This window comes from Plectropomus leopardus, chromosome 24, assembly GCF_008729295.1.
Source record: "Plectropomus leopardus isolate mb chromosome 24, YSFRI_Pleo_2.0, whole genome shotgun sequence".
Taxonomy (NCBI): Eukaryota; Metazoa; Chordata; class Actinopteri; order Perciformes; family Serranidae; genus Plectropomus; species Plectropomus leopardus.
This window is the reverse complement of record NC_056486.1, coordinates 3762632-3786089: the sequence shown is the minus strand read 5'-3', so window position 1 is coordinate 3786089 and position 23458 is coordinate 3762632. Positions and strand designations below refer to the sequence as shown.

The window sequence follows — 23458 nt, the reverse complement described above, 5'->3', positions numbered from 1 at the left end:
TGCTGTGTGTGAAAGTGTGGTTTGTGAGGACCTCGGAGACTGCAAAGACACCGTGACCCCGGAGGGCGAGTGTTGCCCCGTGTGCTTAACTGCAGATGCAGCATCAGCTCCCAGTGCGGACCCCACAGCAGGTGAATATTTTTATGATCCTGTCACATTATGAAGGAATTCATATGTTTTTGTTTTAAACATCTGTACTGTTTTGCAGCTGCAGATGAGAAGAAAGGCGACAGCTGCACAGTTGACGACGAGGTCTACAAGCACAACGACATCTGGAAACCAGAGCCGTGTCGCGTGTGTGTTTGTGACAACGGCGTGGCAATCTGCGACGAGGTTCAGTGTGAGCTGGTGCCAAACTGCGAGAAGGTCATAACTCGTGAGGGGGAGTGCTGCCCCGTCTGTGAAACGTTCGCCAGCGCCAGCAGGCAGATAGGTGAGATGAGTCACTCTGTTATCCCACTGATTTTACTGTGTACTGCTTTAACCCTTTGAAACCTGGATTGACATAAGCTTTCTTGTGTGCTCAGATGCCTTTCACAAGCATTTAAAACATTTAAACTCTTGAAAATTGTTTGATTTCCTTAAAATAAAGCAACTTGGCATTAAATGTCCTGCAAAAAAAAAGAAAAAGAAAAAAAATCAGTAAAAGCTGATTAAAAAAACGACCTGCTAAAAAACGCCCTGAAAAATTAGCTTTTTTTTATATTAGCTAGTTAGTTTATAGATAATTTTTTATAGTTATATTATATATATTTTTTATTTTAGCCCTGTTTGTCTTTTTCCTAATTTCAGTTAAATTTTAATTGATAACCAATTTGATTTCCTTGCTAATTTTTTTGTCATTTTCTTGATAAGTTGCTCATTGCTTCCTTTCCCATGTGTTTTTTTTATTTTTTATATTTTTATTTTTTCAAGCCGATTTACTCAGTTAAAGGGACTGAAACGCTGTGATTGTACACTCTGTCACAGTGTGCAGGTTGAAAAAGAGTGGTTATATGCACATCGTGTAGGTGCAAGGCTTTTGGAAAGGAAAGGTAACGCCTGCCACACTTACTCCACGCCACACAAATATTATTCAAGACAATGTTTCGATCCCACTTCTTCGTCAGGACAAATCAGTCAAACCAAATTTGACCTGACAAAGATCGAAACGTTGTCTTGAATAAATTTATGTGGCGTGGAGTAAGTGTGCAGGTGTTGTTTTTGAGGGTGTGCTAAATTACTTTTAAAGACTGACGATTATCAGTTTTATCGTTGAGCGCTTGGGAGATTGGTGAGGAATCATTTTGGAGATATTAAAAATGGAAAAGTTGACTTTCTCTGTGTGGATCCAAAAAAGATAAATCCTATCGAGTTTGAAATAAATGGATCCAGTGAGTGTGGGCCTGGCATATATAAAAAAAAGCTAAACAGGAACATTTTTGACAGATTGAAGCAGATGTTGTTTACACGGGGTATGTGGCTGGATATAGATGAATATGTGTTAATTTAAAGGGTTAATAATATATGATGACAGATTAAGTGGAAGTATAAATGTCATTTAACTTCATTTTTTGTGTGGTTTTCCTCCAGAAATTTTGGGCTTCAAAGTAAGTCATGATTAATTCTGACTTGTATTAGTATTTTAAAACAAATATAAAAAGGTTTGTTCTTTAAAGTAAAACTCATCGTTAATATGCTTCCCTAACAGGGACAGAAAGGCGAACCAGGAGATATCCCATACGTAAGTGATTCTGTCTACAAACACTTTTTATTTTATTGATTTGTCCATACATTTAAGTTGTTATTTTTCTCTCAGGTGGTGGGGCTTCCCCGACCTACAGGACCCCAGGTGAGTTTTTTCTGCTTTTTCTCTGTTGTTTTTGAGTTTTTCATACATGCTGTATGTTAAAGTGTCCGTATAGAGAATTTATATCGTATGTAGTTGAAAAAAAAAAATGAAGTGGAACTGAGCAGTAATATACGGGCCGATTCTGGCTCACAGTCGGGAGCCGGATAAACTCACAATGTGAACAAATACATTTACATTTTTTTTACTTTTTTTTTTTTTTACTTTAAATGTAAATAAAATGCCAGAGTGCATTTAAAAAAGCATCAATCGACGGGAGCATTTACTCTGATCCCCTCCTTCAGAAGTATGGGCTTATATTTATATAAATTATTTATTTATTAACTTGTGTCATGCCCCTGATTTTTCTTACAGTAATTTCTATACTCTAATTTTGACACTAGAGGGCACCAGACTCATATTTATGACTGGAGAACAGCCTGCAGGAAACTGACGGATGCTGATAAAGTGCATATACTATATATTATTATCATTTCATTATTATTATTATTATTATTATTATTATTATTATTATTATTTATTATTATTATTATTATTGCTGCACTTTTTTGCTTCATACTGTGAGCTTTTGCACATTTCTCAGGTAATTTTGCCCAAAAAATGCCCAAGGAAAAACTGTGCAGCCCTTGATTTTAATCTGATCTATAGTATATCCTTTTTATACTACTTTTTCATATTTTTAAAACACCTTTATTCAATGCGATATTTGTTTATTGGTTTTTGCATTACTTGTTTTTGTATTTCTTTGGCTCTTACGATGTGAATGCTATTATGATGAATGTCATGCAGCTCACTTCAAACAGAGAAATGTCTTTTATGGTTGTTTACAGCAGATCTCATGAATATAATCTCACACACTCTTTTTCATGTTTCAGGGTCCTCCAGGAGCTCAGGGACACACTGGACCGAGAGGCTTTAAAGGCAGAAAGGTAAATCTTAATGAATACCTTTGAAGATGAACATCTGCAAACTAATCTGTTAAGGAAACAGTATAATAATACAGTTTTGCACAGCTCATTCTGCAGGTTTTCTCTTTGCCATGGTTTGTAAATTTCTGCTCATTGCATGCAAATTAAGATTGCTATCAACACACAGCTCAAAATTTAACATACACACACCACACAATTTTTATTATTTATTTAATTCAAATTAATTTTATTGTAATGTGGTGCAAAGTCTTTAATGTGATCTAATGCGTAAAATTTTTATACATAATGTTTGAGTTGCTGTGGTGAACTCACTATGCAAACACCTGCTGAGCAGCGGCTCATCGCGCTTAACCTCAGTGGATCATCTCTCTCTCTCAGTAATTATTTTTCATAAAACATCATGCAGGGATTCGTGGGGCCTCCAGGATTTGACGGAGAGCCCGGGGTGCCAGGAAATCCAGGACAGGCAGGAGCCCCAGGCCACCCCGCCCACCCTGGGGTCAGTTTTTTGATTAAGAGAGTCGATTAAGAAATCTGGCACGTTTAACACAAAGTGAAGCCACTTCTCTACAGTTGTTTGAACATTTCTTTTTATACATTTTCTCCCCAAAAGGGCAACCTGGTGTCACAGATGGCTGCAGGTTTCGGTGAGAAGTCCAGTATGGCTGGGATGGTGTCAGGATCAAGGGTGGGTGCTGCACAGGAGACGCAAACCCAGCTAACATGTTTTGGCTCTTAAAAACGTGATTCAGTAATGATTTCTTTTAGTTCCCAGAATTTCCTTCTTAAATTTCAGGTAACATTCTCCATTGACATAATCAAAATATATGTATTTTCTTTCTTCAATTTACAGAAATGTTTCATACATTTTTTGTAATCTCAGGTCTCAATAACATCCCATAAACATTTTCTGAATGTTGCTTTAAAAATGTTCTCCCTTTGTTCTCATGTAACATTGTGGGAACGTTTTATTAAAGAATCTTCTAAGATATGCCACCTCTAAACATCACAAAAACATCCTCATGTTGTTGTAGTTAAAAGCATTTAACCTCACAGGAACATTATGTGAAATGATAAACATCTTAAATTTTTTTAGCATCAGATAAAAATGTTTTCTTTAAAATATTATTACAGCTTGCAGGTGACGTTAGCGAATGTTGTGGGAAGTTTGGCATCATGTTCAGTGTTCAAAATCTCACAATTTCAGGGTGAAGCAGGACCACGAGGACCTCCAGGGACACCTGGACCACAGGTAAGTTTTGTCTTCCAAAGATTTAAAGGCTTAATTTTGGTTATTTTTGCTTGTTTTTATAAGACTTCATGTAGGAACACGGCTCTTGTGTCCTTTCGTCTTAAGTCACCATCATTATCTCCTCTGTTCAGGGCCCACCTGGCGGTCAGGGAATCCCAGGAGAGGGTGGAGAACCAGGACAGATGGTGGGAACATTTCTGCTTCTCGATTTCACAATTTTGTGAAATGTGCATCAGTGGTGACGTTTTTTCTCGTGTTTGTTTTCAGGGTGAGCCGGGTCATCGAGGACCAGAGGGGCCTCCAGGAAAAGCAGGACCTGATGTGAGTGCATGCCTCCTCTTAACAATGCAGAATATACTGATAATGACCTATTATCAGTAATCATTTACCAGAAATGATCTTTCTTAAAAACTGTTATTTCACTTTTCTTGCACAGGGAGAACCTGGACCTGCAGGTGCTGCAGGAGAACCAGGATTTCCAGGATCTGTGGTAATTATAATATCATTAATCGAAACCAAGTAGCTCGGTCAAGCCCTGAAACAAAGAGGTGATGCACTTGATTCAGCACACACTGTCATATATTCTAAAATATTCACTTATTTATTTCAAAAATAAGGAAAAAACAAATAAAAAGAGTAAAAGAGAGAAGTTAACTCTCACTATACAAAATTTCACAAACAACATAAATAAAAATTGAATATTTAAATGTCCAAAACATTTATTTTGTCCAACACCTTCCCCATAACTTAATTAATTAGCTCAAACTTTAACATACAAACAACTCCCAATTTTTATTACTTATTTTAATTTTTTTTTTAATGTTTAATGTTTTTTAATTATTTTTTTGGGGCGCCTGCTTTCTTAAACGCAGGGTGCGAGAGGATTCCCAGGACTTCCAGGTCATCCAGGACTGAAAGGTCACAAGGTCAGTCAGACAAACTGTTTTACTGATGCTTTGCAGAAAGGATGCACGATTCGATGCTGCAGATATCTGGGCCGTACTGAACCAAATAGTGACGTGTATTTTTATGTGAGAAACATGAAGAACGTCTGACCTGTTTGTTAAATCTCTCCAACAGGGGATGGCCGGTCTTGTTGGGTCAAGAGGCGAGCCCGGAGCGGCTGGAAACAAGGTGAGAATTTGTCACGTCTCATCTCGTGGTTCTCAAAGTGAACGTTTTTTATCATATTATTAGTGTGATGCTGCCTTCACGTGCTCCTCAGAAATATTGTATTTCCTGTATTGACTTACTTACGTTACGAGCACATCAACGGCCCTCCAAAGTTGTAATTACGAGCGAGAAATAGGGAAAATTTGATAATAACTGAGTTGGAGACTTTTGACGCTTGTGTCAATGCAACAGAAATATCAGAAAGTTTGGAAACAGTATCAACGGTTGACGGGAAAAAAATACATATCTAATTGTCTGAACTGCAAAGAATCCTTTTAAGATGTTTTTTAAAAGCTTTTCCTGCAAGGTTTCATTAAATGTTTTAGCCCTTTGAAACCTGGACTGACATCAGTTTTCCTGCATTGTGTTCAGACGCCTTTTACAAGCATTTAAAACCACTGAAACCTGGAAAAGGTCATTTCTTTAAAAACATGGAAAAAACATAATGAGCAACAAAGTTGAGAGATGGAAAAAAAACCTGAAAATTAGCTGGAGGGAGTCATAAAATATTATTCAAAAACTAGGGAAAATATCTAGAAAACTATATTTAGGGATGTTATAATTGTGTATTTAAAATAATTTTAGAGAAAAATTATATGTGTATTTTTTTTTTACCTTTCAGAGGGCTCTTTTCTTGTTTCTTTTTTTTCACTTTATTTATGCATGTATGTATTTATTTATTTACCTTTGCTTATTTTCAGGGGTTTTTTTGTAACTTTTTAAATATTATTATCTTTAGTTATTTATTTATTTTCTTGCTAATTTTGGGGCCATTTCTTGTTAAGTTACCTGTTGCCTTCTTCCCATATTTTTTAAAAGAAATCACCAAGCTTTTGAGTTATATAATGAATAATATAAAGCACAAGAAAACCTAATCCATACAGGCAAAATACACACAACATGTTTTATCTCGTTGCGTTTTTCAGGGTAAATCTGGTACTCCGGGTGCAATGGGAGCTCCAGGCCCACTGGTAGGAAACACACTCAACAACTCATGAGCGGAGCATTTCATACAGTCAGTTCAGTGTTGTTCATGCAGATGCTGAGCCAGTGTTTTGTTTCAGGGGCCTGTGGGCATGCAGGGAGAGAGAGGCAGAGCCGGACCATCTGGTCCCGTGGTAAGAAAAGCAAAATATCTTTATTTTTTTGGAGAAAAAGTGCAAAAAATGTGAAAAACTGTTGCAGGATTGAGGTGTCGTCTTCTTTGTTGTAGGGAAAACGTGGTGGTGCCGGCCACGTGGGCAAACCAGGTCCTCTGGTAAGGACGTTTAAACTAACTCCAACCTAAAGAAACCTCAGTGCCTTCAGATTTTGTTGTGAATTTTAAACAAAATTTCACAATCACAGGGTCCAATGGGAATAACTGGAGTGCCAGGTTTTCCCGGAAACCCAGGAATGAAGGTGAGATTGTCGTATTATAGGTCTTAAGATTTGGGAAGTTTTCTATGACATTAATTCATTTTTATCTTCAGCTTTTTGTGAAATCTTGAATTATCTCGCAGTAAACTGTAGCCGTTGGCAGAACTGGACGTCTTCGTGAGATTATGAAGGCTGTTGAGCCAAAAATGAAGTGAAAGCACAGTACAGTTTGGATGGGTTTCAATGGGGAATGTTTTGCACCTAACAGTATGAACTGTGTATTTTAGACGTATTTTAGGAGGTGAGCTGAATTTCAAAATTAAACAAGAATACACAATCTTGCCAAAATTTCTGCCATATGCATGTATAAAAAGTAGCGTACAATGGAGGAATGATAAAGCCTTTGAGCTTTGAACACGTGAGATCCTTCATTCTGAGGAATTTTTATGCATCAATTTGTACATTTTTTGCAGCAGTTCATGGTGCACATGTATTTCATTTTGTCAAAATAAAAGTCTTTTGCTGTGTCATTTTTTATTTGCAAACAACAAATGCACAAATGTTGAGTGGGATGTTTCCACTGCGTCCCTCCTCAAATATAAGTCTATAACTTTAATGCTTTTGCACTTTCACTCACCCTTTTCATGCCAAAATCTGAGCTCTATGCTCTCTGAGTTGTTTTTAAAAAGTCCTTGAATTAGACCTGAATCTGTCCTCTGGTGCAGGGTGAAGCAGGACCAACGGGAGTCAGAGGAAGTCCAGGACAGCAGGGACCCAGAGGGGACGCCGGTCATGTAGGACCAGCTGGACAGACAGGACAGCAGGTGATAATTTTGTCACTAAATCTTAGTTTTTTCCTCAAAAAGTGAGCACATTCAGTCGGACCATATTCACCCTGGAATTGACATTATTAATTATGAGTTTTGTTTTCTTCAGGGTACTGAAGGGTCTGACGGAGCTCCAGGTGCTCGCGGACAACCAGTGAGTAGCTGCATAAGTTGAACCGACTGTAAGAACCATTTTTCTTTACACTTTTTGTGCATTAATTAAATGTGTAACTGCTCGTTCTCCTCAGGGTCTAGCAGGTGTCCAGGGTCCATCAGGGCTGTTGGGCCCATCCGGTCCCCCCGGCCCCCAGGGAACTACAGGAGCACCAGGACCAAAGGGCCAACTGGTAACTCACTCGCACTCCAGTGTGATGCTGCCTTCATGTGCTCCTCAGAAATATTGTATTAACCATGTTTACTAGTTACGAGCACATGTATGTCCCTTCAAAGTCGTAATAACGAGTAAGAAATCGGGAAATTTCAATGATACCCGAGTTGCCATGTAACGATGTGCGCGTGAAGTTTCAGGGCAGCAGAAATATCAAAAATCATGGAAAGAGTGTCAAAATTTGACGTAAAAAAATTATATATTTAGTTATTTTATTCAGAGTAGTTGTCAATTACTTTTAGTAGTTGCACATTTTAGTATACGCATCTGTTAGCTGTAGCAAGCAAGCAAACTTTTAACCACAGAGCATGCCAGGCGAGTATACTAACACTGATGAGTTGCCGACTTGGCGTCATAAAAGCATAAAAATGGCGGGCAAAAGTCAATATTTGGTCAATGGTTAGAAACTTTTTTATTAATTTGTGTATTAAATATAAATGTTTGAACATATGTAGACTGTAATATGGTATTAATGTTGAGTGACATAGATTAAATATAAAAATAAATACAAAAATAATATTTAAAGATATAAATAAACTGAAAACAGCTTTCAGCCTTTTGGGTAAACACTCTTAGCATTAAACTGCAGCCTGCAGCTTCCCATTTTGGAAACTACAAACTTCCGACATCACATGAATGCAGCACGACTCCGTGTCCACCTCTGTTTGTAACTTTGCAGCTGACACAAATGCACCGAGAGCTTCAAAGTTTTGATGATCTGATGCTCTTTTCAGGGTGAAGTTGGAGTTCCTGGATTCAAAGGAGAAGCTGGAGCCAAGGGAGAGCGAGTGAGACCCTTTAAATTCCTGAAATAAAGACCCTAAAAGTCGATTGGAGGAGAGTGATTGACTAATTATTGATTGTTTGGTCAGGGAGACCATGGTATTCCAGGTCCACTGGGCCCGATGGGAGAGGAAGGAAAGCGCGGACCCCGAGGAGATGCTGGATCCATCGGGCCTCCAGGACCTCCAGGAGAGTCAGTAAGTCAACTTCAACTTCATCTTAAAAAATATTTTGACAAAGTAATTTTCGTTATTTCAGCACCTGAAAATTGACTCATAATTTATTTTAGGGCGCTCCAGGAAATAGAGGTTTCCCAGGTGCTGATGGTCTGCCAGGTCCAAAGGTGAGTTGACGTCGCATCTAAATACAACTACTTTCTACTTTTTTAACCTCTTGAAACTTGGATCAACATCACTTTTCTCTTGCTGCATTCAGATGCCTTTCCCAAGTATTTAAACCTTTGCAGCAAATTCCTTTTTTTTTTAAACATGGAAAAAGGGCAATAAGCAACTCGGTAAGAAATTTCTTAACAAACTGCAAAGAAATTGTCGTTTTGGAAAAATATTTTTGAAGAAGCAAGTGATTTTTTTCCCATAGAACTATATTTCTAATGATAAAAATCATATTTTTAAAATTATTTTACATTTTTCAGGTAATTTTGCTACTATTTATTTATTAATTTCTTTTTACTTTCCCTTTGGTTTTTTGCTTGTTTATTTTTCTGTCTTTTTCTGTGCTATTTTTTAGCCTAGGTACTTTTCTTATTCTTTTTAGTAATTTCTGCTAATTTCTTGCTCATTTCTTATTAAATACGAGCTAAACTCCTCGCCTTCTTCCCATGTTTTTGAAAGAAGTGAAGTCAACTTGCCCAGGTCTCAAAGGGTTAAATACTGTTGTTAATTTTAATTATCATAGACCATGACATTTGTTTCTATATTTCTGAACCAAACAGGGAGCCCAGGGTGAAAGAGGAGTGCCTGGATTATCTGGCGCCAAAGGTTTAGACGGAGATGTTGGACGTAACGGAGAGCCAGGTTTAACAGGAGCTCGGGTAAAGCACACGCAGCAAACATTATTGTTCTGTTTTTTGTCACTTTGTTTTTATGTTGAAGTAAACCTCTGATGTGTCGAGTCAGGCAGTTAAAGACCCTTCAAACCTGCAAAAAAGCGTGTATTTATTGACCACAGTAGATTTAACTTTCCATCTTGCTACAGTGATATCAAAGTGTACTCCTGGGTTTGTCAGTACACCATGACATCATGTTTACATGCTTTAATGTTCAAAAAACACTTAATTTTCCTCATCAGAAAAGCTTAGTCTAGTCTGACTGGTCAGCGTTTCAAGTTCCTCCACATTTTGGTGTCCCTGCACTGACAATGCAGCTGGGAAATGACTGCGACGGAAAATAGCGGCATTTTTCTCTAACGTTAGCTCGTAGCTACATGTAGCGCTGTGCTTGCAGCCGGCATGACTGTGTTTAACGACACTTTCTCCTGTAAAAATCACAGATAAAAGCTTCAGAACCATTAGGAATATGATCAGAAATCTGGTAAAAATTTACCGTATTGGTTATCAAGTTCACATGTTTACCTGAAGTTAGCATGGAGCTACATGTAGCAGTGTACTGGCACCCAGAAAATGATTTTAACAGAGTATAGCGGCAATTTGCATTGTGGAAAAATTACCAATAAAAGCTTTTATACGTAATCAGATTAGCTCCAACAGGAAAATGATCTGAAATATTGGAGAAATTAACAACACTTGCAACCAAGATTGCATATTTCCCTGTTGTTAGCATGAAGCTACATTTAGCAATGTAGGCGACATACTGTAAACATTTTCAGTAACAACTCTAGAGAAGCTTACTATCTATCTATCTATCTATCTATCTATCCATGTGAAAGAAAATAAGGAAAAGCATAATAAGTCCCCTTCAAGTTATTCTGTCAAGACTCTTGGCAGTTGAAAACAATTATTGTTTTTATTAAAATCAGTAAACATCTTGACATTTTTTTGTTACTCACCCCTTAACTAAGTATAATTTTGGTGAGTAGGAGCAAAAATTCTCTTAAAATGTCCAGAAACCAGAACAAACAGGCCTCAAACCCATAACACGTATCTGAAATTAGATGTATAATAACAAGAATACTGGTCCTATTCTAGACTACTTTACAATATTTACAGAACATTTATCTATGAGGAGAAGATGCTGCCTCAGAGGCAGGTATCTCAGGTTGTTTTATAACTGTTATTACTCTTATTTGACAGGGTCTGACAGGACTTATCGGTGCTCAGGGATCAGAGGGAAAACAAGGACCAATGGTGAGCAGAACTGTTTATTTTCATTTCTCATTTTAGTTTCACTGAAACGACTAAATAAGAATTAATTCTTGCTGCAAACGTAGAGTACAGAGTGTGTGGCAGACGGCACGTATTAATGTTTCTTTTGGTCTTTTCAGGGCTCAGCAGGAGATGATGGCAAACCTGGCCCCGCGGGTCCTACTGGAGGTAGAGGTGCAGTCGGACAGATGGGTCTGCCGGGACCAAAGGGCTTTGCTGTCAGTAAAACTCTTGTTTTAAACTCTTGAAATTCGATTATTTGTGCAGCTAGAAATGATGACTTCTGTCGTTCCTGATATTTAGGGTGATGCTGGGAAGATTGGAGAGGCTGGCAGTCCTGGACCTCCAGGTCAGAGGGTAAGTAATTTTCACTCATAATATAATTTATGCATCATAGTAAATTATACACACATCAGCACAAATATACCTGTAAACATACTGATAAATAACAAGGTGAATGTCAGAGAACATACAAATAGACTGTGTTTAAATGTAGAGAATTAGTGGATTTAAAAACATTATTAGTCATGTTTAAAAACAGAAAAAGATAATTACCCGAAAATCTAAAGAGGTTGTTCATATTAAGATCCTTCGACAAAGATCATAGAAGAGAGTTTAATTTCAAACGTCAGTGTGTCATAAATATACCAAAAATAATTATGAATATTAAAATATGTATCTGTCTTTTAGGGTGTGCATGGAAAAGACGGAGAGGAAGGCGCTGCTGGTCCAGCCGGCCCCGCTGTAAGCATCTAACAGTTTAGACAATCTCGACATCAGTGATTTGAACGTATGATGTTTAGATGTTTTGTTGTATTTCTCCAGGGTCCGGCAGGAAAGAGAGGAGAGCAGGGACCACAGGGACTGCATGGTTTCCAGGTACCTCATGACCGTTAAAATACTCAGTTAGTGTTGTAAATGTCAATCTTGTTCATTATTGTTACTCACATTAAACACAAATTGTTTTTTTAGGGTTTGCCTGGACTTCCAGGTCCACCCGGAGAGTCAGGAAAACCAGGCAATGAGGTATGACAAAATATAATCTTATTTTCATTCAGACAGCACAATTCTTTTAAATGTAGCCCCAAATTACATACTGTATAACATTATTGTATATTGTATACATTGTAGACATATTGCTTCAATTCTTGGTCAGATGAGTGCAACACCTTTTCCCCGTCAAAGTCCGGCAATGCCGCCCAAGACAATTGTGACGGGTTTAAGAAATACAAACAAGCTTGAGCAGTTTTTCTCTATAGCAGAATGATTGTATGAGCTTTCAGACCTTTCTTTAGCACTGATGCAGTGCTGTGGAGATCAGTTTGACTACATGAGACTACATTAAGGAGAATGTGCTTTTTCCAGGGTCTTGCAGGAGAGGCTGGTGCTAACGGAGGTACAGGTCCAAGGGTAAGTCCATCACGGTTTTTCTAATTACAGGCGTAGCTCCTATTAAAAATGATCAGCCACAAGTCAATGCATTTAATTATGTATTGCAATAAGAAAAGTGCTGCGTGTCTTTATCTCACGGTCATCCTTGCAGGGAGAAAGAGGACCTCCTGGGGAGAGAGGTGAAATTGGACCCAATGGGCTGCAGGGACCTAAAGGTAGTCCAGGTGGACCAGGACCAGATGGGCCAAAGGTATTGTTACCAGAAGAAGAATCAATTTATGATATTTAAATGTGTGCATGTGTATGTTGTTTACTGTTAGCCTGACTGTGTTGTGCATTTTAGGGTAGCATTGGTCCTAAGGGCGCTCTTGGAGAGGCAGGTGGTCCAGGACTTCAGGGTATGCCAGGAGAGAGAGGCATATCTGGACCCTCAGGCCCAAAGGGAGATGCAGTAAGTAAAAGAATAGATCATCTGCAAAGAAGTGAAGACAGGGATTTCTTCACTGTCTGGACCCTCAGTAGAGCACAATATCTGCTGCTGATGTCAGCAGGTTGTTAACACTACAACTGCCATGATGGTCATTTTGACCATTTTCACATTTATCTGTCATATAGCTTTGTTAAATTTAAAATTAAAATGCTGCTGTTCCCTGACTTTTCCCAAAAATGTCTGTATTTTCATATAAATGTTAGAAAATGTGATGATTTTTACCTATTTCGGCCACCGGTGGTTATACTGTCCGGACAGATTTTGCCTCGGTTAAATTGATACATTTTTGCACAGTGGCAGTTGCATCTTGGTTGCTTGGCAACGATCATGGTCTCTGTCAAAAATGAAACTTTGAGAGCGGACGCAAATCCTCATTAGTAAGTAATTCTTAAGATAAGCCAAACACAAAGAGAAAACACCAACTTTTATCGGACACAGATCATCCAGATCACCGCAGGCGAGCTCTACTCTGCTGCGCTGCTCTGAGGGACAAAAAGTAGGGGAGACTAGGAACGACTGTAACTCTGAGTTATAAATCTCTCAAATTTTGACACCAAGTTCTTTGACGGAGGCTTAAATGAATTGCAATGTTTACAACTTTTTTAGTGTTATTTCTTTGCACAATTAAAAAAAACCGAACATGACAAAGAGATGCAGTGCGGGGAGACACAGAAACCCCACTGGGCTTATTTGGAGTCTCCACCTAAATAATGTAAAAAATCATCATACATAAAATAATATAACTAGATGACACATGTAAAAAAAATAAAATGCAATTAAACTTAAGATGTACATTTTGGTGTTATTTCATTTTTAAAAATATATCCGAACACAATAAATGTATTAACCTCTATACTGGGTATTTATCTTGAGATATTATAGAGTTTGGAATCTGGAGGTGAAAATGACGACTCATGGCCTTCTGGCCTTTCTAGTGTTTAAGGAATTTGAGTCGTTGATTCGATGATTTCTTCTAACAGGGCTCGGTCGGAGAGAGCGGAGCTGAGGGTAAAGCTGGAGCTGATGGTGCACGGGTGAGTCCAGAACTACACAACTGATTTCTAAGCAGAAAATGTTTGCAGCAAATATTTTTATCTAATGACACCAAGACTGAAAAAAACTGTGGCTGACAATCTCTTGTGTGTTATGATATTCTTATAAACTATTTCCTTTCCTTTAAAGGGGCTTCCTGGTCCTGTTGGACCTGTCGGTTCCAGTGGACCCAATGGAGAGAAGGTGAGCCCGAAAGCTGAAATCATATGTACCAAAAACCTAAAAATGTTCATATTGTTGGCCAAATTATCACATTTCTGAAAAGAAAGACGCCAGAAAAAAATTATACAAAATGCACAATATTGGAGTAGCAGATATAGAATTAAAAAAGATCTAAACGAGGGAAAAAAGGCAGATAATAAGAGCATCTCCACATCTGAATTCAGATATAAATTCAGATTTTAATTTTAATTTGCACTGGATATGAGGCCTAACTGTTAATTTAGGCTTATTTAAGTCTTAAATCTGTAAAATTCTTATTGATTCAAGTTTAAATGACATGCACATGTAAAAAAAAAAAATCCTAACAAATATTTGCCTTGACTTTTTACTCTTTATTTCAGGGTGAACCCGGCCCACCAGGACCTACAGGACGCCGAGGCACCAGAGGAGTCCCTGTCAGTACAACACTGTATTTTTAAACTGTCATTAAGTTGACATTGGCTTTGAATACTTTTACATCTATTTCTTTGAAATAAAGATTATATTTGTGTTAACAGGGTTCGACTGGTGACCCTGGTCCAATTGGTGCTGCTGGCTTCCCTGGACCTGTTGTAAGTGGCAGTCATGTCCAAAATATCCCAATAAATAAATCCACAAAGGCTTGACTAAAAACCTCGTGTTTGTCGCGTAGGGTCCTGATGGTCAGCCCGGTACTAAAGGTGAAACAGGTGAGCCAGGTCTGAAGGGAGAGGGAGGAGCACCTGGACCACAGGGCATGGCTGGGAAACCAGGAGGACAGGTACACAAAGTGAACTACAGTGTAAAAAAACATGTCGAACCACAAGTCAGTCGATAACAATTGATGCATTTCTATTTGTGTGTATTTTTAGGGACCTCTTGGTGTGACTGGACTGAAAGGTGGCAGAGGAACGCAGGGTGCAACAGTGAGTTTCAAATTTTAAAACTACTCAAAGTCTTAACAGCTTCACAGACTCAGTTTCTTTGCCTATGAATTTAGTTTGTTGTATCATTGGTCTTAGTGTACATTTTGACATGCATTAATCACTTTTTTGATTAATTTTTGCACCGTTTTCTTCCCACAGGGCTCTCCTGGTTTCCCTGGGTTACCCGGAGGAGTCGGACCACCCGGCCCTCTTGTGAGTTGATTGGTTACTAGGGATGTAACGATATAGCAAATGTACACAACATTTTAAAAAAAAAGAAAAAAGAAAAATCTTTTTTCTTTTCCTGGACTGTGACAAAATCTACCACGAGATTCAACGCAAAATGTGCTTTTCAAAATCAGGCTATAAAACATTTAATACACTAATTTGATTCTCTGCTTTTATTGAGTTTATTTTTATTAACCAACATCAGTCCTAATCATAAATATGAAATATTCATTCATTTTCAGAATTTAACACATAAAATATGTTAAAACAGGAATAGCTGCACATAAACACAAAAGCACACTTTGGTCTTGAAATAAGTTGCAGAGTATGATCGTACACTTGATTGACTTATAGCCATGATTTTCTGTTATTTTTAAATGACTGATAAGTGTCACAGTCCCCGGTGACGGTATTTGCTCTCACTGAAAAAACTCTTAACTGCAGACCTCCTCCTTACCACACTTGACGTCAAGTCGCATCGGTTCGGTTTAGGGAAATAAAAATGATGACGACGTAGAACAAACTCACCTGAGTGTCATTTTATGTTCCTTTACTTGATTTCACACAGGACACAAACACCTGCCTCCCGGGAGAAAGTACTGTGTTTGTTTGACCCATCCACCACCCAACTTGCCTTTATATTACTTCTCCCTTTACAGCCATCAGTGCGTTTTTTTAGGTTTACATAAAAAAGTGCACGAGAAATCTGGATTGAGGGAAGACTCTGTGTGTGTTTCAGGGTGCTGTTGGAGCCGATGGGCCTATTGGTCCTCCAGGAAAGTCTGGAACTCCTGGAATTGTTGGAGAGAACGGATCTCAAGGACGTCAAGGAGAGAGAGGACCTGCAGGCGCACCAGGCAGCCCCGGAGAGAAGGGAGACTCTGGAGAGGACGGTCCTCCGGTAAGAAGCAGGGAGGAGTTCACTGATGTCTGTCACTTCAGGCTGTTGACAATCTTCAAGCAGCCACACAAATAATCCTGAAATGTATGTCTTGTGTTTTTTGTCAGGGGCCTGATGGGCCTCCAGGACCTGCTGGAACCGCAGGACAGCGAGGTATTGTGGGTATACCTGGTCTGAGAGGGGAGGGCGGCCTGATGGGACTGCCCGGACCTGCTGTATGTACTCCTTGTTACGTTGTTGGTTTTTTGGGTCACAAAGCAAGACTAAGTTTAGCTAAAGTCATGAAATTAATTGTTAAATCTTGGTATTGATTTTTTCCTCAGGGTCCACCTGGAAAAGCCGGAGCTCCTGGAGTTCAGGGAGGCAAAGGGCCTGATGGTGGAGTTGGATTACCAGGGGCCACCGGGCCAAGAGGTGACGCCGGCCCCGAGGTTCGTCATGTCCACCTTCATCACACAGCTTTTATTCTGAAGTGTTGAGCTGGTGTTTCCAACTACACTCACAAAAAAATCAGCCCTGCATTTTTCTTGGAAACATGAACTTTGATTTCAGTTCCAAAAACAGACTTTATGACTGTTCGGTATTTATTAGTTCCTCTAAAATATCAATATCCGTGAGATTATTCACATACATGCATTTTGGCTTTTTTGCCCGTGCCTGCTGTACACTGATGGCAACTAAACCCAAAACTTAAGTTAAATCATTTCACAACCAGAAATCATGGATCACCAGAACCATCCGGAAACATGGACAGTTTTAAAGCAGCAGCTGATGATGTTAGGAGATGGAAAAAGAACAAAATTACAGGCCACATGTTACAGGAGCCGACCAGATCACATTTTACTGGAGCTGCATTTGATTTGACTTCATGTGACGAAGAAATGATGAGTGCCCTCTAGTGCAGTGGTTAACAACCTTTTTCCTTACGGGACCCTTTTGTATTATTTAGTAAACTGAAAACACCCTGACCCATAATTGATATTTTTTATGGATATTTCAACTGATCTTTAATGCATAATAATAGCGGTACAGAACAGCTGATAAACTGTACAATTAAACCAAATAGTGAAAGCAAGACCTGCAGAAAATAAAAAAATGCAACAAGCAATTTTGATGAATTTTGTGCAGATTATTCCCTGAGAAATTGCATCAGAGATAAGTTTTTGGGATTTTTCTTTAGAATTATCCCCTTTTTTTAAAATTGAACATACTACATAGGCTCTTTTTTGGACAACTTCAGCGTTATCTTCTCCCTGATGCTTGGCTATTGTTCTTTTTTTTACTAAATTTTACTCTAATATATTTTCAAGTTTATTTTTTCAATGATTACTATGTTAAATCTAACATTCAAATTTTGTTTTCTTCAAGGAACTACATTAAATGCTAAGATAAAGCCATACTGTATTTTTTTTCTTTCACCACTTAAAATAAAGATGGCCTTACGACACCCATGAAGCTTTGGCAACAGCTAATAGTGGCCTTAAAATTAGGAAATCATGATGCAGTGCCATAATGGCTGCCCTGCATGCTTTGCACGCTGGTGTCCCTGCATGCACTTTATTTTTTCACCCCATCCTCAGATAGCCTGAGTCCACCACTGGCTAGACAAGTATTTGAAGTTTGGTATTGCAGTTATCAAATACTACCACAATGCATCTTCACAGATTTTGTATTCTTTATGCGGCAGCAACCCCAGGTTTCAAGTTTTCCTCAAAGAAAGCAAATATTCCTGATTCCTGTTTTCTTGCACCCCGATACAATAGTTTCTTTGCAGTGATTCAGCTTTTAAAGTCACAGTTTAGTGTTTATTATTATGTCATTATTTCTGTGTTTCTTCAGGGCATTGCTGGAGCAGAGGGGCCTCCTGGGACGGACGGTCTTGTAGGAGAAAGGGTAAGAATACATACATGGTGTGCTTTTTCTTTGTTTTTTTTTTAGTAGTGGACTTCAAACGGTACCATGCATTCACCTGCGTGTAGTCATCACTTGTGTGTGTTGGTGTGTTTTCAGGGAGACAAAGGTAATTCTGGTCCAGAGGGTCTGGCTGGAACTCCAGGGTCTCCAGGAAGTGAGGGTCCTGTGGGACTGACGGGCGACCCGGGACAAAGAGGCGAAAACGTGAGTTTTACAAACGCAAATGCAGTTATTTAAAATTTTATTTCAATCAAATGTTGATTGCTCTGTCAGTGGAAAATGCAAAGTCGGCTCTGTCATATCTCTTGGATTGTTTTGAATTTAGGGTGCCAGAGGCACTCCTGGACCCCAAGGAGCACCTGGTGTACGAGGGAAAGTGGTGAGCATGAAATACCTGTTTTTCACCTCCTTCATACCCCCCAAAAACATACAAAAAAACAGAATAGGTGTTTTTGGTGTGCTTTCCAATGAGGTGTTGAATTGTCTATGTGTGTCTAATTTAAGGGACCACAAGGACCACAGGGAGAGAAAGGAGCGTCTGGAGAACAAGGAGAGAGGGGTCAGAAAGGACACAGAGGTTTCACCGGCCTCCACGGTCTGCCAGGAACAACTGTGAGCAAAATGTTGACGATTTTCAACAGTTCAGATAGTTCTGTTTCTAGTAAGTTCAAGGAAATATTGATACTAAAAACAAAATGATGAAAAGTCCTTCTTTTGTATTTCAGGGCGCCACAGGTGAGCCAGGAGATACAGGTATTGTTGGACCAGCTGGGCCGAGGGTGAGTGTGTGATACTTATTTAAATGTACAGTCAGTCCAAGTGCAGCTTTGCCTTATTTCACAGTGGAAATGTCTCACTTGTTTCTGTACAGGGTCCTCCAGGAGTGGTAGGACCCCCTGGAAAGGAAGGAAACATCGGTCAGCCTGGAGCCATGGGCGCTCCTGGAAGCAGAGGTACCATCGGTGACATCGGGCCGCAGGTGACTTCAAACTTTCAGCTATAGTATCGTGCATTTACAGCTTTGTTTAACTGTAATAATGCAAATGTTAATTTTTGCTTGTTAGCAAAAAACAGTCTTAAAAACTAGGGCAGGCCATCTTAATTCAAACCGTCATTTCAAATCTCAGAAGCTTACGAGACGTGTGCACGAGACTCTGTGATTTCCGTAACCTAAAGCTCACCGTTTTTCTCTCGCTCACTCTCATTCTTTCCCTGTCTTTAAAAAATGCTATTTAAAATGCTAAAGTAGGAAAACAGGGTATTTTTTTGTGCAACAGCAATTGAAGATAAAGACTACCAAGAAAGATAACATTAAATTTTAGACAAAAAATGTATTTACATATTTTCATAGTGACAGTGGATCAAGCGTATTAGGCACCGGATCCTGTTCCTGCAGGATCCGACACAAATTAAGCCCTGCATTTACAGCAGTGGTTAAGTCAAATAATGCATGAATAATAAATGAGTAGAAAACCATGACAACAAAATGTAGTAATGGAAAAACCTAACATCTGACTCGGGCGGTTTATTTATTTATTTCATTTTCATTCATTTATGATAATAACTGGAGTCTACGGGGATTTTGGAGTCAGCCTCAAGTGGCTGTTAGAGGAACTGCAGTTTTTGTCAACTCCACATTGGCTTAATTTTTTAGCCCCAGGGGTTGCAGCTTGGTATTATTCAGATTAAAGTACAGTAACGTCAGTATTGTAATATCAGTAAAACTCATAGAGATTAACTTTTTATTTCATTAGATTAGCAAAACAGATTGGTCAATTATTTCATTTGCACAAAAAAAAACATTTTCAGGATACTTCTGAGCTGGCGTCCTTCGCAAGTGAAGTCAAGTTTTTAAAAAAATGAGTTGTATTTCTATTCTGCTTCAGGGTCCACCTGGTGATGACGGACCACCTGGCCCTCCAGGCCCACCCGGACCCCCCACCGCAGCTGTGGAAGACCTGTTTGCCGGCTCTTATGATTACGACGTGAAGGGCGTTGTGCCAGAAGCTGTGGACTTTGTCGAGGACGATGTGGCCGCTGATCCTCCTGCACTTCCAGAGATCAACAAAGATGAGGCCCTTCCCAACAAGAACTCTGCCGTCCTGCGTGCAAACACCGGAGTCCACGCCACTCTGAAGACCCTCAGCGGACATCTGCAAAACCTCCGCAGTCCCGATGGCAGCCAGATGAACCCCGCGAAAAGCTGCCAGGACATCAAACAGTGTTACCCTCAGAAAAAGAGCGGTGAAGAGCCTGTTTTTCTTCTTTTTTCAACTCTTTTCTGCTGTAGACCATTACAAACTTGTTGACTGACCGTTGCACTTCGTACACAGGTGAGTACTGGATCGATCCAAACCAGGGAAGCATAAAGGATGCCATCAGAGTCTTCTGTAATATGGAAACTGGTGAGACCTGCATCAATGCCAATCCAGCCAACATTCCCCGCAAAGCCTGGTGGACGAAATCCAGCCCCAACGCCAACAAACTCATCTGGTTTGGAGCAGACATAAACGATGGATCCAAAGTAAGAAATCAAGTCATTTGTTTTGTTTATATGCCTCTGCGCCAGCAACGAGCATTATGTTTTTTGGCTTTTCTGTTTGTCTGCACATATGTTTTTCCCTATAATTCTCATTATTGCAATTTCTCAAGAATGGCTTAAGGGAATTTCTCCAAATTTGGCACAAACACCCACTTGGACTAAAGAATGAACTGATTAAAATTTGGCGGTCAAAGTTCAAGGTCACTATGGCCTCTGAAAACATGTTTTTGGTCATAACTTAAGAATTCATATGCTGTTTATGACAAACATAACACAAATGTTTTACAGGATAAAATGATGAAGTGATGACATGTAATATCCAAAAGATCAGAGGTCAGCTTCACTGGGACATCATATTATTCTGCGAAGAAAAACGTTTTCTGGCTATTACTCAGCATAATTCAGGAGCAGAAGGGCATTTGGTCAGATACTGAATTGATGACATCGATCATGGGTGTCCACCTTAAAACTGAGTTGATTGTGTAGGTCGTCTGTGCTGCCGGGGGGAGACGTGTGTGAAGCATCCATGTTTTCACAGACATGGATGTAAAGTGTAACAACAGCTTGACTGGTAATTCTAGTTTTGGAGTTTGGGTTTGTTTCCATACAAATATAAAACAAGAGTATCTAGAGACCTGAAATCCAGCATGCAGTGTGTGTGATAATGTCAAATTTATATTTAATTTCAGTTCCGCTACGGAAATACCGATGAGCAGCCCAACGCGGTGGCGGTTCAGGTGAAGCTGCTGCAGCTTTTGTCCAAAGAGGCGCACCAGAGCATCACCTACCACTGCAGGAACAGCGTGGCTTATAAAAACGAAAAGAGCACCAACCTGAAGAAAGCTCTGGTCCTTAAAGGCTCCAACGGCCAGGAGCTGAGAGCTCTCGGCGTCAACCGCCTCCGATACACCGTCATCGAGGACGGCTGCACGGTAAGTCATTACAGCACACCTGAATATGACAAAAAGCAATTAAAAGACATTTCTACTGATAAATCTGGCTTTTTTCTTCCGTTCAGAAATCAAACGGAGAGTGGGGCAAGACAGTGATTGAGTACAGGACGCAAACGTCTGCCAGGCTGCCCGTCGTGGACGTGGCCCCCATGGACATTGGAAAGCCTGATCAGGAGTTCGGCCTGGATATCGGCCCCGTGTGCTTCTCATAAAACAACAGGATGGACAGAAATAGCCCTTTTCAGAGGAGTAACATCAACACCAGAAATTATAGGTATGGACTCCTCTTTCTGTGAGCGTACGATGAATTCTTCCACACATGGCTGCATTTCCCAAAAGTACAGTGTACTTGCTGTGTGGACGCTGACATAACTTATTCATCTTGTCAATAAATATACAATCTGGAGCACCAGTACTCTACAGGGAAATGCATGTGAGTGGAATATAAAGTCTGAGGTGCTAACATGAAAGTTAAGTAAAACACAAAGAGTTTAGATGGATTTTAAACTTGCATAAACTGGAAAACAGCCAAAAAGTCTTTATTGGAAGCAGATTGCAAAAGAACTGAAGTGGATAATAGTCATCTGGCTGTTTTCCAGTAAATGCACATCCAGAGGCCAGAATAGGGCAAGAGTTAATATAGCAATGACTGTAGTTCTTAATTTTAATGGAATAAACAATGAAAATCATGCTTGAACCTAAATTATTAAGTTCTGCGCAGGAACTCATTTATTCTTTCAACAGGACGACCTTTGTATCTCCTCTTAAAACTTCAACTGTAAATGCAACATATGGCTGTAAATTGCAAATTATTTGTTTGTTGTTGACTATGGATGTGGAATAAATGTCTTTCTTTGGAGTGATTGCGCTCTTCCCACAAACCAAAGGCAGAGAAGTTGAATAAACAAGTGAAAATGAGTTTAAAGGGGACCTATTATGCTTTCCAGTATTTGTTTCAAAAAATGAGGTAAACATATGTAAAAGTAATCCCTGTGAGTAAAAACAGTGTGGTCTGATTCCCAGCTTTTTTGGTTGCTGATGTTGTAAATTTCTCTCTGATTTTGGATCATAATCCTGCTGGAACATGTCCGGTTGTATTGTTGAGCTTTTATTGGTGATGTTTAACATTAGAAATTGCCGCTATTCTCCTTTACAGTCATTCCATGGCTGCAAGTACGCCGCTACATGTAGCTACATGCTATCGTCAGGGAAACGTAATTTTGGTTGCCAATGTTGTAAATTTCGCAATTTCAGATCATAGTCCTGCTGCAACATCTTCAGTTGTTTTTAAAAGCATTTCTTGGCCATTTTCGCAGTAAAAATTGCCAATACTTTCCGTGATTGGGCTTTTAAAAGAGGTCGACAGATTTCAGACAGAGAAATGGTGTTCAAGCACAGACAGAATGAGGAAAACAAAGTCTTACGATTAAACCACGCGAACGTGTTTTAGTAAAAATATGGAAATGAGCATAATAGGGTCCTCTTTAAATGAGCTCAGAAATTACACAAAAGCATCTCACCACCAGAGGGAGATAAAACTTTTTCTTAGTCATCAAATCACAGTTAACTCCTTCCACCCGGTGAAAAAGCCAGATGGACTGTGAGCTGTGGGATTGAAAACCAGTAAACATGTTTTTTTATGATAAATCAATACAAAGTGTAGTTTCAGCTCACATTTCAGATGTGGCTTGCTGTATCCACCCTGCATTGTTTCTTGAAATATAGCAACAAACTTAAAAGCAACACAGAAACCTAATTTCGGATGGAAAAGGCGTCCTGGCTGCATGCACATGGGTGTGTGATCATAACATGAAAAAAAAGAGCCAGAGCGAGCGAGAGAGAGAGAAGGCGTCCTTACAGGAAGAAAAAGAGCCAAAGTTCAGGCAGCACATGTTTCTGGGTCGACCTCTCCTCTCTGCGCTCGGTGAAAGACGTGACACTCTCACCGTTTCCTGCCGCCCGAGCTCGCTCCACATCT

The 23458-nt window shown here is 39.4% G+C and overlaps 1 protein-coding gene across 1 annotated transcript; it reads left to right on the top strand.

Moving 5' to 3' along the window:
• Window positions 1-22343, top strand: LOC121962910 (collagen alpha-2(V) chain-like). Its single transcript, XM_042513233.1, has 54 exons — window positions 1-131; window positions 209-433; window positions 1573-1589; window positions 1691-1723; window positions 1799-1831; window positions 2725-2778; window positions 3185-3277; window positions 3392-3466; window positions 3986-4030; window positions 4162-4215; window positions 4298-4351; window positions 4467-4520; window positions 4903-4956; window positions 5111-5164; window positions 6130-6174; window positions 6268-6321; window positions 6417-6461; window positions 6551-6604; window positions 7288-7386; window positions 7499-7543; window positions 7638-7736; window positions 8512-8565; window positions 8650-8757; window positions 8850-8903; window positions 9513-9611; window positions 10830-10883; window positions 11021-11119; window positions 11205-11258; window positions 11592-11645; window positions 11727-11780; window positions 11874-11927; window positions 12267-12311; window positions 12445-12543; window positions 12637-12744; window positions 13764-13817; window positions 13966-14019; window positions 14400-14453; window positions 14556-14609; window positions 14690-14797; window positions 14889-14942; window positions 15102-15155; window positions 15910-16071; window positions 16179-16286; window positions 16395-16502; window positions 17911-17964; window positions 18082-18189; window positions 18311-18364; window positions 18490-18597; window positions 18711-18764; window positions 18857-18964; window positions 19872-20229; window positions 20319-20509; window positions 21217-21459; window positions 21546-22343. Exons 8-54 carry the CDS (start codon window positions 3410-3412, stop codon window positions 21690-21692), a joined length of 3984 nt encoding a protein of 1327 aa, XP_042369167.1. The 5' UTR covers window positions 1-131; window positions 209-433; window positions 1573-1589; window positions 1691-1723; window positions 1799-1831; window positions 2725-2778; window positions 3185-3277; window positions 3392-3409; the 3' UTR covers window positions 21693-22343.
• The last annotated feature ends 1115 nt before the right edge of the window (window positions 22344-23458 follow it).

What these genes read in the sequence shown, in the direction of transcription:
- LOC121962910 (XM_042513233.1), top strand. Translation starts at nt 3,410, where the DNA reads ATGGCTGCAGGTTTCGGTGAGAAGTCCAGTATGGCTGGGATGGTGTCA. An exon ending in TGGGAGCTCCAGGCCCACTG is followed by an intron (nt 6,175 to 6,267) that starts GTAGGAAACACA and finishes GTTTTGTTTCAG; the next exon opens with GGGCCTGTGGGCATGCAGGG. An exon ending in CTGGAGCTGATGGTGCACGG is followed by an intron (nt 13,818 to 13,965) that starts GTGAGTCCAGAA and finishes TTTCCTTTAAAG; the next exon opens with GGGCTTCCTGGTCCTGTTGG.